Source organism: Rhinopithecus roxellana, chromosome 1 (genome assembly GCF_007565055.1).
Source record: "Rhinopithecus roxellana isolate Shanxi Qingling chromosome 1, ASM756505v1, whole genome shotgun sequence".
Lineage (NCBI taxonomy): Eukaryota > Metazoa > Chordata > Mammalia > Primates > Cercopithecidae > Rhinopithecus > Rhinopithecus roxellana.
In genome coordinates this window covers 108,370,665-108,389,454 of record NC_044549.1, presented here as the reverse complement: position 1 = coordinate 108,389,454, position 18,790 = coordinate 108,370,665, and the positions used below count along the sequence as shown (strand labels likewise).

The 18,790-nt window shown below is 38.1% G+C and overlaps 1 protein-coding gene across 1 annotated transcript in view; it reads left to right on the top strand.

The window, feature by feature from the left end:
- Positions 1-12,531: 12,531 nt before the first annotated feature.
- Positions 12,532-18,790, top strand: part of CPB1 (carboxypeptidase B1) — a 32,506-nt gene continuing 26,247 nt past the window's right edge. Inside the window, 2 exon segments of the mRNA XM_010375057.2 lie at positions 12,532-12,683; positions 12,791-12,866. Coding sequence (XP_010373359.2) covers positions 12,613-12,683; positions 12,791-12,866 — 147 coding nt within the window. The 5' untranslated portion in view covers positions 12,532-12,612.

The window sequence follows — 18,790 nt, the reverse complement described above, 5'->3', positions numbered from 1 at the left end:
CAAAGCCTGCAAGAAGTATGGGATTACGTAAAAAGACCAAATCTACGTCTGATTGGGGTGCCTGAAAGTGAGGGGGAAAATGGAACCAAGTTGGAAAACACTCTTCAGGATATCATCCAGGAGAACTTCCCCAACCTAGTAGGGCAGGCCAACATTCAAATTCAGGAAATACAGAGAACGCCACAAAGATACTCCTCCAGAAGAGCAACTCCAAGACACATAATTGCCAGATTCACCAAAGTTGAAATGAAGGAAAAAATCTTAAGGGCAGCCAGAGAGAAAGGTCGGGTCACCCACAAAGGGAAGCCCATCAGACTAACAGCAGATCTCTCGGCAGAAACTCTACAAGCCAGAAGAGAGTGGGGGCCAATATTCAACGTTCTTAAAGAAAAGAATTTTAAACCCAGAATTTCATATCCAGCCAAACTAAGTTTCATAAGTGAAGGAGAAATAAAATCCTTTACAGATAAGCAAATGCTTAGAGATTTTGTCACCACCAGGCCTGCCTTACAAGAGACCCTGAAGGAAGCCCTAAACATGGAAAGGAACAACCGGTACCAGCCATCGCAAAAACATGGCAAAATGTAAAGACCATCGAGGCTAGGAAGAAACTGCATCAACTAACGAGCAAAATAACCAGTTAATATCATAATGGCAGGATCAAGTTCACACATAACAATATTAACCTTAAATGTTAATGGACTAAATGCTCCAATTAAAAGACACAGACTGGCAAACTGGATAAAGAGTCAAGACCCATCAGTCTGCTGTATTCAGGAGACCCATCTCACATGCAGAGACATACATAGGCTCAAAATAAAGGGATGGAGGAAGATCTACCAAGCAAATGGAGAACAAAAAAAAGCAGGGGTTGCAATCCTAGTCTCTGATAAAACAGACTTTAAACCATCAAAGATCAAAAGAGACAAAGAAGGCCATTACATAATGGTAAAGGGATCAATTCAACAGGAAGAGCTAACTCTCCTAAATATATATGCACCCAATAAAGGAGCACCCAGATTCATAAAGCAAGTCCTTAGAGACTTACAAAGAGACTTAGACTCCCATACAATAATAATGGGAGACTTCAACACTCCGCTGTCAACATTAGACAGATCAACGAGACAGAAAGTTAACAAGGATATCCAGGAATTGAACTCATCTCTGCACCAAGCGGACCTAATAGACATCTATAGAACTCTCCACCCCAAATCAACAGAATATACATTCTTCTCAGCACCACATCGCACTTATTCCAAAATTGACCACATAATTGGAAGTAAAGTACTCCTCAGCAAATGTAAAAGAACAGAAATTATAACAAACTGTCTCTCAGACCACAGTGCAATCAAACTAGAACTCAGGACTAAGAAACTCAATCAAAACCGCTCAACTACATGGAAACTGAACAACCTGCTCCTGAATGACTACTGGGTACATAACGAAATGAAAGCGGAAATAAAGATGTTCTTTGAAACCAATGAGAACAAAGATACAACATACCAGAATCTCTGGGACACATTTAAAGCAGTGTGTAGAGGGAAATTTATAGCACTAAATGCCCACAAGAGAAAACAGGAAAGATCTAAAATTGACACTCTAACATCACAATTAAAAGAACTCGAGAGGCAAGAGCAATCACATTCAAAAGCTAGCAGAAGGCAAGAAATAACTAAGATCAGAGCAGAACTGAAGGAGATAGAGACACAAAAAACCCTCCAAAAAATCAATGAATCCAGGAGTTGGTTTTTTGAAAAGATCAACAAAATTGACAGACCGCTAGCAAGGCTAATAAAGAAAAAAAGAGAGAGGAATCAAATCGATGCAATAAAAAATGATAAAGGGGATATCACCACCGACCCCACAGAAATACAAACTACCATCAGAGAATACTATAAACGCCTCTACGCAAATCAACTAGAAAATCTAGAAAAAATGGATAATTTCCTGGACACTTACACTCTCCCAAGGCTAAACCAGGAAGAAGTTGAATCCCTGAATAGACCAATAGCAGGCTCTGAAATTGAGGCAACAATTAATAGCCTACCCACCAAAAAAAGTCCAGGACCAGATGGATTCACAGCTGAATTCTACCGGAGGTACAAGGAGGAGCTGGTACCATTCCTTCTGAAACTATTCCAATCAATAGAAAAAGAGGGAATCCTCCCTAACTCATTTTATGAGGCCAACATCATCCTGATACCAAAGCCTGGCAGAGACACAACAAAAAAAGAGAATTTTAGACCAATATCCCTGATGAACATTGATGCAAAAATCCTCAATAAAATACTGGCAAACCGGATTCAGCAGCACATCAAAAAGCTTATCCACCATGATCAAGTGGGCTTCATCCCTGGGATGCAAGGCTGGTTCAACATTCGCAAATCAATAAACGTAATCCAGCATATAAACAGAACCAAAGACAAGAACCACATGATCATCTCAATAGATGCAGAAAAGGCTTTTGACAAAATTCAACAGCCCTTCATGCTAAAAACGCTCAATAAATTCGGTATTGATGGAACGTACCTCAAAATAATAAGAGCTATTTATGACAAACCCACAGCTAATATCATACTGAATGGGCAAAAACTGGAAAAATTCCCTTTGAAAACTGGCACAAGACAGGGATGCCCTCTCTCACCACTCCTATTCAACATAGTGTTGGAAGTTCTGGCTAGGGCAATCAGGCAAGAGAAAGAAATCAAGGGTATCCAGTTAGGAAAAGAAGAAGTCAAATTGTCCCTGTTTGCAGATGACATGATTGTATATTTAGAAAACCCCATCGTCTCAGCCCAAAATCTCCTTAAGCTGATAAGCAACTTCAGCAAAGTCTCAGGATACAAAATTAATGTGCAAAAATCACAAGCATTCTTATACACCAGCAACAGACAAGCAGAGAGCCAAATCAGGAATGAACTTCCATTCACAATTGCTTCAAAGAGAATAAAATACCTAGGAATCCAGCTTACAAGGGATGTAAAGGACCTCTTCAAGGAGAACTACAAACCACTGCTCAGTGAAATCAAAGAGGACACAAACAAATGGAAGAACATACCATGCTCATGGATAGGAAGAATCAATATCGTGAAAATGGCCATACTCCCCAAGGTTATTTATAGATTCAATGCCATCCCCATCAAGCTACCAATGAGTTTCTTCACAGAATTGGAAAAAACTGCTTTAAAGTTCATATGGAACCAAAAAAGAGCCCGCATTGCCAAGACAATCCTAAGTCAAAAGGACAAAGCTGGAGGCGTCACGCTACCTGACTTCAAACTATACTACAAGGCTACAGTAACCAAAACAGCATGGTACTGGTACCAAAACAGAGATATAGACCAATGGAACAGAACAGAGTCCTCAGAAATAATACCGCACATCTACAGCCATCTGATCTTTGACAAACCTGAGAGAAACAAGAAATGGGGAAAGGATTCCCTATTTAATAAATGGTGCTGGGAAAATTGGCTAGCCATAAGTAGAAAGCTGAAACTGGATCCTTTCCTTACCCCTTATACGAAGATTAATTCAAGATGGATTAGAGACTTAAATGTTAGACCTAATACCATAAAAACCCTAGAAGAAAATCTAGGTAGTACCATTCAGGACATAGGCATGGGCAAGGACTTCATGTCTAAAACACCAAAAGCAACGGCAGCAAAAGCCAAAATTGACAAATGGGATCTAATTAAACTAAAGAGCTTTTGCACAGCAAAAGAAACTACCATCAGAGTGAACAGGCAACCTACAGAATGGGAGAAAATTTTTGCAACCTACTCATCTGACAAAGGGCTAATATCCAGAATCTACAAAGAACTCAAACAAATATACGAGAAAAAAACAAACAACCCCATCAAAAAGTGGGGAAAGGATATGAACAGACATTTCTCAAAAGAAGATATTCATACAGCCAACAGACACATGAAAAAATGCTCATCATCACTGGCCATCAGAGAAATGCAAATCAAAACCACAATGAGATACCATCTCACACCAGTTAGAATGGCAATCATTAAGAAGTCAGGAAACAACAGGTGTTGGAGAGGATGTGGAGAAATAGGAACACTTTTACACTGTTGGTGGGATTGTAAACTAGTTCAACCATTATGGAAAACAGTATGGCAATTCCTCAAGGATCTAGAACTAGATGTACCATATGACCCAGCCATCCCACTACTGGGTATATACCCAAAGGATTATAAATTAGTCTACTACAAAGACACATGCACACGTATGTTTATTGCAGCACTATTCACAATAGCAAAGACTTGGAATCAACCCAAATGTCCATCTGTGACAGACTGGATTAAGAAAATGTGGCACATATACACCATGGAATACTATGCAGCCATAAAAAAGGATGAGTTTGCGTCCTTTGTAGGGACATGGATGCAGCTGGAAACCATCATTCTTAGCAAACTATCACAAGAAGAGAAAACCAAACACCGCATGTTCTCACTCATAGGTGGGAACTGAACAATGAGATCACTTGGACTCGGGAAGGGGAACATCACACACTGGGGTCTATCATGGGGAGGGGGGAGGGGGGAGGAGGGAGGGATTGCATTGGGGAGTTATACATGATATAAATGATGAATTGATGGGTGCTGACGAGTTGATGGGTGCAGCACACCAACATGGCATAAGTATACATATGTAACAAACCTGCACGTTATGCACATGTACCCTAGAACTTAAAGTATAATAAAAAAAATAAAATAAAAAAAAAATAAAAAAATAAAAATAAAAAAAAATAAAAAATAAAAAAAAATAAAAAAAAAAAAAAAAAAGAAAGAAAAAGAAGAGCCAAGAGAACTACTCCTTTCGTTTTTTTGCCTGTTTGCCTGCCTGGCACTGCAGGTATTAAAGAACACAACTAAGCCCTTTTTATCTCTGAATAGCCCACAACACTTAGCTCAAGAACCTTACCATTGAAATCACAATAAATTCTTTGGTTTTGAACAAAACAGACCACGAATCCACAGGGCTAGATCTTTAAGTTTACGTAATTGTAGTTATGTACTCTGTCTAAAGCGTCCCAAAATGTATTCTCAAAATAACTAGTCTGAATTGATGATTTTGAAGAAAATATTCCATAGTCAAATGCACTGAAATCATAGGAGTGCTCATAAGTCTTCTAATCTTAGCTGGACTTTGTTATCCAAACCCTCTACTGTGAGACATGCTTGGGAAGTAGCTGTATGGCATAGCCCCTTTTTAATGATTTGTAATGCATTTTAAAGACTCCAAGAAACCTTACACTAAAGGAGTTTGTTTGTTTTAGTTTAAAGCAAATGTATTTGACCTCAGAACCTTTTTCTACTTAACATTATGGAATGCTTGGGGAAATCCTTTTCCAGAAATTGAGACATCACATAGGATAAATTATCACACCATGGACAGTTTAGAAAGTCTCCAAAATCTCACGCTGTTACATGAAACACAGATAGACACAAAGGTGCCGCTTGCCTTATTAATCACCAAAGCTTTAAGTAAAAAAGAAATTTAAAACATGTACATGAGACAGAAAGAGAAATTTCAAAATCTATGGAAAAAATATTGCGTGCCTGTAGAGGCCAAGGAAAAACTTCCCCTTCGCATTCCGAAGTTTTGCTGAAAAATCAACTCACAAAATGCAGATAACCTGGAGAAAAGAAAAACAAATCTATTAATGTGCACACAGGAAAGAACTACAGACTGATTACTCTCCACCTTCCAGTGGGGTTCAGAAGGTCAAGTGCACCTTGAGGATACAGAAAGAATGAGGGCTTGGACTATGACAAAACAGGTTATGGGAGGGGAAGAAGAGGCAAGGCTAGCAAAAGTGGCCTTGTTATGCAGATGAAACCTCACAAGCAGCAACCCTCAGAGGGAAGAAATAGTAAATGTTTCTTTCAGACCTTTAAAGGGGTCAGACTCTTCAATTAATCTTCCCTAGATCTGGACAGATGAGAGAAGGAAGGCCTCAGAGAAAAACTGGCTGCATCCATGTGGATTCGCCACAGATGTAAACCTCCCCCATGAAAGACCTTGCAGGGTTACTTCTGTTTGCAGGCCTTCTGAACAGACAACTCAAAATATGTCAAAGAAGTGTATTTGGGGGAAAGATATTTTGATTTCCCTCATACCTAACAAATTTTTTTTTTAATTACTAACTGAAAATCTTAATTGCCCTCCCTTGGAATCACAGTGCATGGATTGAGATAAACTTTCCAGTGTGTTTACAGTTCCAAGTACAGCACACCACAAGCCATCCACAAATAATTATGTCCTCCTTTAGTGGATATTGGTCACTCTTTTTAGCTCTCCAGATCTGAACCCCACTCCCTAAGACTGGGGAATGCTCTAGCTAAGGAGTCATAGGAGGCAGAGACACCTCTTACCATTAAGGTTAAAGTCAGACCCTCGCTTTCCCAGCCTCCTAGTAGCAAGGGCACTGACCTACGACTTTCACTTTGACTTGGAAGCTGGTGACAAACAGAAGTGAGGATTGCTCAAGATCTCTTCTGCAAAGGGTGGCAACAGCAGCAGCAGTAGTAGCTGCATTAAGTATTTTGCGTGAGGTTTATGCCAGAGTCCTAGGGATGATCCCATTACCCTGGCCTGGCAAGCCAGCACATCCCACCATCCTGACCACAAGAATTGGTTCCAGATAGACACACATGTCCAAGTTGAGATTCAATCTAAATATTTGGTTTAGAATTTGGTGGGGAAAGCCGCACGCGTTGGCTCACACCTGTAATCCCAGCACTTTGGGAGGCCAAGGCGGGCAGACCATGAGGTCAGGAGATTGAGACCATCCTGGCTAACACGGTGAAATCCCGTCTCCTACTAAAAATACACACACACACACACACACACACACACAGAAAAAGTAGCCAGGCGTGGTGGCAGGTGCCTGTAGTCCCAGCTACTTGGGAGGCTGAGGCAGGAGAACCGCGTGAACCTGGGAGGTGGAGCTTGCAGTGAGCCAAGATTGTGCCACTGCATTCCAGCCTGGGTGACAGAGCGAGACTCCATCTCAAAAAAAAAAAAGAATTTGGGGGAAAAGGAAATTATCTTTTCAATAGGGTTACCAATCCACTAGGATGCAAAACTGTACTTATTAGTGGCCATCCTGTAACTACATGACACAGGTGACCAAAAAATAGAGGCCTACGCTTAACAAATATTGTAACCGCCCAGTGGGTTCATTTTGCTTACTGCCCAGATAGAGTCAATTTATCAAGACAGAGGAATTGCAATAGAGAAAGAGTTTAACTCACCCAGACCTGGCTGAATGGGAGACCAGAGTTTTACTATTAGTCAAATCAATCTCCCTGGAAATTTGGAGACTAGTTTTTTTTTTTTAAGGGATAATTTGTTGGGAAGGGCATCAGGAAGCAGGGAGTGCTGATTGGTCGGGTCAGAGACGAAGTCATAGGGAGTCAAAACCATTTTCTAATGCTGAGTCCGTTCCTGGAGAGGGCCACAGGATCAGATGAGCCAGTTTATTGATCTGGGTGGTACTAGCTGACCATTGAGCACAGGGTCTGAAAAATATCTTAAGCAACAATCTTAGGTTTTACAACAGTCATATTATCCCTAGTAGCAATTGAAGAGGTTTAGAGTCTTGTGGCCTCTAGCTGTAAGGTTCCTAAGCCATAATTTCTAATCTTGTGACTAATTTGTTAGGCCTACAAAGGCAGTCTGGTCCCCAGGCAAGGAGGGGGTTTATTTTGGGAAAGGGATATTATCATATTTGTTTCAAATTTCAACTATAAACTATAATCCTCACAAAGTTAGTTCAAGCCTACACTGAGGAATCAGTAATAAACGAGAACAGCCTGGAGGTTAGATGCAAAATGGAGTTTGTTAGGTCAGTTTTTTTTCACTGTCATAATTTTCTTGCTGTTATAATTTTTGCAAAGGCAGTTTCAATATCATCAACTAAACCTGTGATGTCAGCACTATTGCTAAACTTTTTAGTTATATAAATAACAAGTTCTCCCATTTAGCTAGTTTACTTTTAGTTTTGGTTGCAAACAAGGGGAACTTAGGGAAGTGAAGTGAAGAAAGAACCCAAATTGGGGTTGATGGATTGCAAAAGCTGAAGCTAGAAAGACATTAACAAAAGCCAAATCCAAAAGGCAAGGTCAATGGGGAGGAAAATACATAAAACAGAACAGTGAGCAATGAGGTTATAATCTGGAAGAATCAGCAACAGATTAAAATGTGGTGTACGAAGCAGATTAAGTTACGATAATTTAGAACAAATCCATGAATAAGCAAATATTGTGATGTATCATTTTTGTGGTACCCAAAGCATAGTGTAAAAAAGACATCCCATGTGTCTATGACCATACCACCCTGAATGCACCCAGTTAGCTGATCTTGGGAAAAAACATTTTATGTGTACACCACTCGATCATTAATTCTGAAAATAGAGAAGATTCTAAGAAGCTAAAAGGAAATTGTCAATTCTAAGAATACATACATGGGTCAGAATAAGATAATTTTATGACTTCAGATAAGTTTATAATTTTTATTTGATGTAAATTTTCATAACCAAAAGGGAATTCTGGATGGTATGTTTGCTATTAACCCAAGGGAAGAATAAAATTTGACTTTCCTAGGAAAGCAATATTTGTCTTAATATTACTCTCCCTATAATGTAATTATTGAACAATGTCAAAATAATCTGGCTTTCTTGTGAAAATGTCAGATTGTCATTATTTCTATATCCTTCCAATCAACAAAGTACCTTGCACTTGCTAAAGAACAAATTAAAATGAATGAGACAGTTTGATATTTTGAGGAGCTTATAATCTCAGGGAAAGGAGAAGATTTCACAAATATTCAACTAGACTACAGAAATAAAGAAACAATATGAAGAAATAAAAGCAAAACACTATGAGACTATGCAGAAAAGGAAATAATTAACACACACAAAAGAAGCAGACTTGTCAAAGTCAATGAATTGCCTACATTTTCAACTTTTTAATCAGTTGTGTTGATAGAGTATCAATATATAGACCATTTATATCCTTTATATCCAGAAGGTTATGTAATTGGGCTTTAATTTATTTAATAAAAACACTTTCATCGAAGCATTGAGAACATCAACAAAACAGCTGTGACTTTTTTTTTTTTTTTTTTTTTTTTTGTAATTACAGCACGGTATTCAGTTAACTGAACAATGATTATTTTATATAAACTGCATCAGAGACAACTGAAGATGAAAACACTACCATCCTCATATATAACTAATTTGAACTGTGCAATGACAAGAACCTACTTTAAATTTCCACTCCTATTTACAACCCCAGTACTGTAGGAGGCAATGTTAGTGTCTATTGAAAATGCCAGCAGGACAGAACAATCAGAAGATATATTTAGTAGTGTGTTAACCATACAGAAAAAGATAGTATAAATAGTTTAAAAACATATCTTAGGCAGCCTTACCTTTCATTTTTTTCTTTCAAAGGAGTGAGGGTTTACAGGGGATTTAAATGCTTTATAGACAAGGGGAACAAGTTGTACTAGAGCCAACTTATTTATCATTATCTTCTTCATCTTCATTTTTTCATCTTTCTCCTCCTCATCCTTTTCATCTTCCTCGTCTTCTTCCTCCTTCTTTTTCTTGCTTTTTTCAGACTTAATGACTCCCTTTTTTGCTACATCAGGCTTTCCTTAGCTCAGTGTGCAACAATATCCTTTTCATATTATTCTTTCAGCTTCACAGCCTTTTTTTTTTTTTTTTTTTTTTTTTGTAAGGCTGCTTGTCATCTGCAGCAGTGTTATTTCCTATCTCTCCCAGTTTCTTTACAACATTGCTGATGGATAGGCCGAGATGTTCTGCTTTGATTTGGGGGCAATACTCAGAACAGAACAGGAAAAAGGCTGAAGGTGGCCTCTTGGGTGCATTAGGATCCTTGAACTTTTTTACCCCCTTTTAGGAGGGATATAGGTTTTCATTTCCTTTTCACAAAGGCTCTGTCTGCCATTGCCATGTATTCAAATTTTCCTTTCTCTTTAGTAGAGAGGGTCTTCCATTTCTCTGAGTACTTCTTAGAAAACTCTGAGAAATTGACTGAAGCATCTGGGTGCTCCTCCTGGCAAATTTGCACAAGGAATGCATATGATGACATTTTGTCTCTTGGCTTCTGAGGATCTCCTTTGCCTATGTTTGGTTATTTTTCCCCAGTAAGGCATGCAGTCGTCTAGTGCCTGACCAACTCTCACTTGTTCTAGCACTTTCTCTATGGATCTCAAAGTATGGTAATGGCTCTTTAACTTTAAAAAAAATTGTTGTATGCAGATTATTGCCTCAGGTGAAATGGAACAGTCAATACTGAAACTTAAGGAAACAGCTGCCTGTCTTTCTAAGGCAGACATTGATGGTTAATTATTGTTAACAATATTAACTATTGCACAAACCCTACCATGGCCTGCAAGGAGGAAGTCTAGGGTAATTCTACCATCCATAACAACCCTGGTCAGTGAATTGGGGCTCACCTTAATGCCTCCCAGGGCTAACGTGGTGTTTAGTGCATTTTGTGTGTGTGTATAACTTAGGATCCAATCTAGGATGTCTCTTTAGTCTTCTTTAATCTGGACTAGTACCTCAGCCTTTATCTTTCATAATATTGACATTTCTAGAGGGTAAAAGTCAGTTTTTGTGGAGAATGTCCCAATTTTGGTTTGTCTCCTTGCTTCTCATGATAAACAAGTTTTTATAAAGGTTAAAGAGCCATTACCATACATTGAGAACCATAGAAAAAGTGCTAGAACATGTGAAAAAACCCTTTTCAACAAATAATAGTGGATCTACTGAATATCCATATTTTAAAAATGAATGATTCATATCTTACACTAAAGACTCATATCTTACATAAAGACCCCAAACTACAAATCTCTTATAAGAAAAAATAGGTGAATGTGTTTGCAACCTTGAGATAGGCAAAAATTCCTTTGAAAAAATGTAAAGGCATTAATTATAAAATAAAAATGTTGGTAAATAAACTTTATCAAGATTAAAAACAAACATCTGTTCATCGAAAGATAACATTGAGAAAATAAAAATGCAAGCCACATACCGGGAAAAATATTTGGAACACATATTTCTAACACAGGACTTGTATCCATATTATATAAAGAACAGCTACAACACAAGAATTAAAACACAACCAATTTCTTTAAAAAGGCAAAAGACTTCAATAGATGCTTCACAAAAGAAGATTTGCAAATGATCAATAAACACTTGAAAAGATGTTCACCACTACCAATCATCAGGGAAATACAAGTTAAAATTGGAAATTAGATACCACTTTATACTCATTAGAAATACCAAAATTAAATACTAAAAATAACCAGGTGTTGGAGAGAACACAAAGCCACTAGATACTGATGGAAGCTTAAAATGGTACAAACCATGATGGAAAAAATGTTTAGCAGAATCTTATTGCGTTAAACCTAGATTTACACTATTGCTATACAATTCCACTCACATGTTCACCCTCCTTAAATGAAAACATATGCCAAGTAGAGAACTTGTACAAAAATATTTATTGCAGCCTTATTAACAATAACACAAAATTGGAAACAACACAAATATCTCAACAGTAAAACAGCTAAACAAATTATGACATATCCATATAATGGAATATCACTTAATAATAAAAAGTAATAAACCAATAATGCCAACAAAGCCAAGCACAGTGGCTCATGCCTGTAATCCCAGCACTCTGGGAGGCTGAGGCAGGCAGACCACTTGATGCCAGGAGTTCAAGGCCAGCCTGGACAACAAAGGGAAACTGCGTCTCTACTAAAAATACAAAAATTAGCCAAGCATGGTGGTGCATTCCAGTAATCCTAGCTACTCGGGAGTCTGAGGCACAAGAATCACTTGAACCCAGGAGGTAGAGGTTGCAGTAAGCTGAGATCACACGCCACTGCACTCCCACCTGGGCGACAGAATGAGACTCTGTCTCAAAAATAATATTAACAGTAATAATGGTAATACAAACAAAAATACTGATAAATCTCAAAAACATTATCTTCAATGATAGAAGCCAGAAACAAAGGAATATATATAGTATAATCTCATTTACATTAAGTTTAATACAGGCAAAATTAATGTATAAAGCTAAAAATCAGAGTAACATTTGCCTGAGAGGAGTACAGAAATAGACTGGAAAAGTGCACAAGGGAATTTGTTAGGGTGATGAAAATGTTCTATACCTTGTTTGAGATGTTTATTACATGAGTTTATACATTTGTCAAAACTCATCAAACTTTACACGAAAATCTGCAGAATTTATTGTATGTAATTCTCAATTCAAAATGGAAATAAATACAAAATAGATTTTATTTAAATCTAACTTACTCCCAGGCTATTCAAGTTCTGATATCCAAATTAAATAAGTTGAATTTGAGAGTATTTACTCTATTTCCACAGGTGTTGAGAGAGATACTCTCTCAGACTTTACACAGCTACCAAGGCAACAATGCCAGGAAAACTATTAATCAAGATATGGTAGCACCTGCTTGCAATCAGGAGAAGAAAGCAAAGAACACTCTGGATTATAAAAGCAGATGAGACCTACCCACTAGGCCTAGTCAGACACAATGTTGGCGCCCTTGGTTCTGGCAACTGTGGCCCTGGCATCTGCTCATCATGGTGGTGAGCACTTTGAAGGGTAAGTAAGCCATCTTTAAGGAGCAAGTCCTTCTTTCTTGCTAGCCCCAAGATTTGGACATATCACTCAATTTACATTTTCTGTGCTTCTACTATCTCACTATTCAGCGAGAAGGTGTTCCGTGTTAATGCTGAAGATGAAAATCACATTAACGTAATCCGCAATTTGGCCAGCACCACCCAGGTAAGTAACAATTTTGATTTGCTTCACATGTAATTTAAAATCTTAGATGGCACTGTGATTCCAACAATGGGAAAAAATAACATGAAATATTAACTATAGTACTTTTGGTAGCAAGAAATAAAATCTTGGAAAACATTTAATGCCATAATGTCTTCTTTTTCTGCCTAAATTAGATTGCCATAAGCCCTGTGGTATTATAAATCCATGGTAACTTTTAAAAGAGCTGACAGTGTGACAACTGGATGAGTTGGAACTGTCACGAAGGTCACAGAACATCTAATGTGCAGTCACTTTCCTTCTAAGGCAAAAGAGAAAAATGATCAACTTGGATATTACTGAAAAACTGGGCTTTTGTCCAACTTCAAATTCATTTCCACATCCCATGTATCATCTGTCCTCTTTGATTTTCTTTCATTCCAAATCAAACAGCTTGGGTTTTCATGACCTTGATTCAGGTCCCCCTAATGATATGACATGAGGGGGAAAAAGAAGGTAAAAAGCCATGAGTGATTTTCATACTTTTCTTTTGCTTTCAAATAACTGACATCTCTGTGCTATTTTTTTTTTAATCCACCATATACGAGATGAGAACTGACATTTTAAACTGTATATATAATGTAGCAGGAAGCTATTGCTGACCACAAATACAGCAGTTCCACTTGGACCAATGCCATTTTTTCATAAATATATAAACTAAAATAATCTGCTAGCTTATACACACACACATACACACACATATACACATGTATAGTCATTCTGTAGCTTTTAAGGCCTAGAGGAAGGAAGAAGAAGGTGGATAGTGTCATAATCACAGGCTCAGAAGTTCAGAATTGAAAGAAATATAAACTCATCTATTCTGGCGATTCACTCAAATCCGGAATTTCCTTCTGGGAAACAGCATCCGCAGTTGCTACTCCTGGTAAAACCTGTTTGAGTAATTCCGGGAATAGTTCGTTTACTACATTTTGGAACAGCCCACTTGCCTTACAAATCATTCCAACTGTTTGCTTCCTTATTCTAAGCTGAAAACTTCTTTCTCTAACTTTGACCTGTTGGGCTTAGCTGAGCCAAATATCATGTTACCTCTAAGATTTATCTTGTTCAGGCTTTCTGTCATTTTTCTTAAAACTGGTTTGCAGACTCTTGATCATTCTGCTCACCTCTAGATACAGCTCATTCTTTCTGTCTACATTTCTTTTTTTAAATGTAGTTACCAGAATTGACAATGGGCCTCCAGGTGTGCTCTGATTAATACATACTACAGGGCCGTTGCTTGCCTTCATTTGTAAAGCAGACATTTATTAATGGTGCCTAAGATTCCTTTTAGCATCTTGAGCAGTCATAGAACACTATAAGCTTATATTAAACCTGTGTTCAATCAAAACCATTAGGTAATTTTTTTTCCTCACATGAATCACCCTCGAACGAGGTATCCCTCCTTCTGTGCTTACCTAATTGACTTTTTTCACCTATATGTAGCATTTTAGATTTACACTTTTAAGATTTATCTTGATAGCTGTTTTCAGCATGTTGAGACCTTTTAGGAGACTAATTCAGTCATCCAGGGCAATAATTCTTCCCCGTAACTTTGTATCTCCAGCGAGTTTGATAATCATTCCTTTTCAACTTTTATCCTTGTCACAGATAAAAGAAAATATTAAGTAGGTCAGGAGTCACAGAATTAGAGGCCTTCTTCATGTTTCACTCATTCAGTACATATTTATCATGAATCCCCAATGTGCCAGACATAATGTTAAGCACTGAAGTGATTCATTAACCTAGTCTCCTTGCACAAGTTTACTCAACTACCCAAACTAGTGGGGTGTTACCTAGGGGTAACTCTGCCTGATGCTTTCTGGTTTATAAAGAAAGATATCAATGCAGAGACTTCATCAAATACTTTACTAAGATCAAAATTCAACATTCTACCAGGTTAGTGTTCTCATCCAAAAATAAGGTGAAGTTAATTGGGCCTGACTTATTCTTGCTTTAAACCATACTGACTCCCAGAGACCAGCTTCCTTTTCTCAGCATTCACAATCCATCTGCTTCCAGTTACTCTGCAGCTTTGCCAGAATCCATGCCAAGCCCTAGCAGCTCCTGCTTCTGGGCTTCACCTGTTTTCTTGTCTATAAAATCTAAAACTTGCCCCCTCTACTCCCCAGTAAGCCCTTCAAGCTCTGATTCTTCCAAGATCGCTGAGAAAGTTCTGCAATCACATCTGCAGTAATTTTTTTTTTTTATTATTATCTAAAATTCAGCATTTCATAGTGGTCAAGAGCAGAGAGTCTGGACTCAGACTGCCTGGGTTCAGTTCCTAGCCCTACTACTTGTTAGTCAAACTTGGACACCTCTCTGGGTCTCAACTTCCTCGTTTGTAAAATGAAGATGATAATACTATTTTATGTAGGGGATTGTTGTGAGATGTAAATGAATTAATATAGGTAAAGCACTTAGAACTTAAATAGTAAGAACTATATGTGTTTGCTGCTATTACTATCATTAGGTCTGAAATTTTGAATACAATTTATGTGGCTGGTATAATCAATCACCTATGTCCTCATCTACCTTAGGCCTCAATGTTCTCTTTCCAAAGAAGGTATTTCTGCTTAAATCATAACATGAAAAACTCTTTACTTATCCTTGTGGTAATTTCATCTCTAAGTAGTAATCGAATAAACAAGGGATAGTGTAACTCTCTCTTGGAAAACACAGAAGCCAAAAAAGAGTTAAATAGGGCTTCTTCCTTTCCTCTGGCTGCAGACATCATGCTTTAGCTCCAAGCAGTTGGACCAACATATTTCTTCTTTATTCTTTTATTTTCAACATGATTGAAATGAGATTTTTATTCTCCTTAGCAATTATGGGAACAGCATATTCTGGTCTGTAGCCTTCCTGATAAGATCATTACAAGGGCATCCAGTCTTTGTATTCATCCTTGGCCATGTGTCCTTCCTCTCAGCTTTTGAACATGTCCTTTTAAATGCTGAATATATTGGACAGATCTGTAACCACACTGTACTCCAGCAGCCCGTCTTTTCTCATCTATAATTGAATAGTAAGGATTTTATTTTATCTCCTCACAATCAGGGTTGTACTTTTTCCTTTATTGAAGGCATTCACCATAAAACCTATTCACTTTTCTCCGGACTGTCTTGAAGTCTGTGTTTCTCAAATTTAAGGTGCATTTTCCTCTATATCTAGAGTAACATGGTTATTGTCTTCCAATGTTCTTATCATTCCTATTGTACCAGTAAGTTCCTCCCTGCTGTCTGGAATTGGGCCTTGAGTAGAAGTTGCTTTCTTTTCCAACAAAAAAGGAAAATTTCACCAAGATAAATGAAAAGTCTATCAGATGTTTGACTTATAGTCAAATGCAATTGTGAAGAAACAAATTCATGCAAATTTCTGAAGAAACAAATATCCCCAACACCAATATTTATATTTTTATTGGCCAATCTTATTCCCAGAAAAATTTCAGGTTGGCATGCTACTTTATCTTGCTTTTGGCTAGTTTTCCGAGATATTTTAGGAAGAATTCTTTAGTTGTTAGGCAGCCGACTGATTAAATTAATATAATGCTATCATTTAAAGATATCTCTTAATCATCCAATAAATGTTCTGTATGGTTCTTTGTCATATTTATAATTTTACAACTTCAGTTTTCTAACTTCATAATGTATAGTTTAATTCCCTACATCTACATCCTATATTTCACTCCATGTTTATATTTCAGACATACATCTCATTCACAACGTCTTAGTAATTTCTGAAATTTATATTTATCACCTTATGTTATTACTTTGACTTTAATACCTGTATTCATATTTGGTGCATTGGTAACAGCTGTGAGACTATAGCATCACTCCTGATTTCCAGCCATGTTTCTCCTAGGAAGTACCAGAGACTAACTCCAGTATAGGGGGTCTGTGTCACACATGCGGCACTCCAGAGGGTTCTATGTTGACAGATTTGCTAACTAGTTTTCTCCATGTCAAACTGAAATTTTTAAGCAACCTCAGGTTAGGTATGTAAGTTTCTGTCAAACATATTTATGAGATTTATTTGCCCCCCCTTAAAGAATCCGTAATGCTCATACTGTAATCTTAAAAGTAACACTTTCTCTACATATATATATATACTCTTCTAATATTTGGTAGAGCTAGGACCAATGGGTAAGAGCTTAGGAGGATACAGATGGCAATTTTCAGTTTGATATTAGAAAGAAAACCATTTATAAGCAATTAAGCTGTTCTGAAGTAGCACAAGATATACACAAGGTTCTGCTAGAACCACCACCAAGAACATCATGCAGGCATTTGATGCTTTGAGTGGAAAGCTGGCATCTTCATATTGGCTCTTCCAAAGTAGACCCTGAGACAAAGATTCAAGGGAAAGAATTTTATCTGGGAAGCGCAGGGAGCCCTGGTAAAGAAGTGGGGAGTGCTACATAGAAGTAAAGGCAGCCAACAAAGGAAACGGTGTTAAGCCAGCTACTAGAGGACAACTGGAGGTAAATTCACAGGGAAACTCTAGGAATGTGTACAAACAACACACTTCAGAATTATCCCACCTGAGAGGTGAAGGAGTTGGAGTAGTTCAACATTCGCTTTTCAGGATTATTGGTTGAACCACAAAGAGTAATTTCCTTGGTACCTCCTGTCTACCTGGAGCTGAGAATTTGACTTTTCCCAGTTCTATAGGAAAGAGCCCTCAGGCACAGAGAGCAGATCTTAGCAACGGGAGTACATGGAGCACACTAAAAGGTCCCCGCAATTATGTACCAGCGGGACACTGTCAGGTCAGCTACAGATACGTGGAGGACTTTATGTGTTTTGCCAATTCTCAACCTTGTCGTCTATAATAAAGACATCCCTCCCTATCCCACCACACCATAGAATGACAGGTGTTTATTAGGAACATAAATTCAGAGCTAAGTTTCAAAAATACGTTTTCTCTTGTAATGTGCTTATCTTCATTGCCCTTTTCTCCATAATGTTGGCTAACTAGAAGTTGTCACCAGCCCCTTGCTTTCTCTGTCCTTATCTTAGCATGTCTTTATACTTCCACACTTCATTTAACCCTCTCATCCTTGACTCACTAGGTCACCTTCTACAGCCAATCCTTATCCAAACATTGATACTCTCTCCTTTCAATCCCTTTGTGATACTCACCTCACCTCACACTTTTTTCTTCTGGAATGCCAGTATCCCTGCCTCCCATGGCCCTGACATTCCTTATGGGTCTGCTTCGTGACTCACCACCTCTAGATATCTACAGTGGTGTGAAGCTTGCCAGGACAGAATATAGGTTACTGGGAGCCCCACAAGTGTATCTGAAACTGAGATGTCTTATAGTATTACCTCGTCATTTTCTGCTGCACAGCCTCTAAGTCTGCCCAGACTCCCTTCCAAGTTTCCAAGCAGTGGTCCTAAATATCACCATCAGACACATTTCTAGCCCCAAAGCAGTGTGCAAACATGTGAACAGAGATTGGCTGAGACACAGGGACAAAGAAAGACCCAATGTCAGGCTGACCTCAGACTTCTAGGCTTCCACTTAGCACAAGCAAGGAAAAGAAAAACAGACACCTACAAGACGCAGTATGTTTTAGTTAATATTTTTCCACTGAAAAGTGATACTTAAAACCACACATCCACAGACTTTTTAAAAATGCTGTTTTGGACTTCATATTCTCCAACGTCTCCCCCATAAAGACAAAGGCCATGTTTGATTTGCCCACTAATGTATTCCTAGTCTCAGACACAGAGCCTAGCATATCGTAGGTTCTCAACAATAGTTGATGAGTAACTAAATAAATGAAAATGTCAGTACATGACTGGATCCCCAAGAGCAATTTGTTTCCAGCCACAGTGCCAATATACCCATTGTGAAAAGATATTTTTCTTTCTGATGTATCCCCC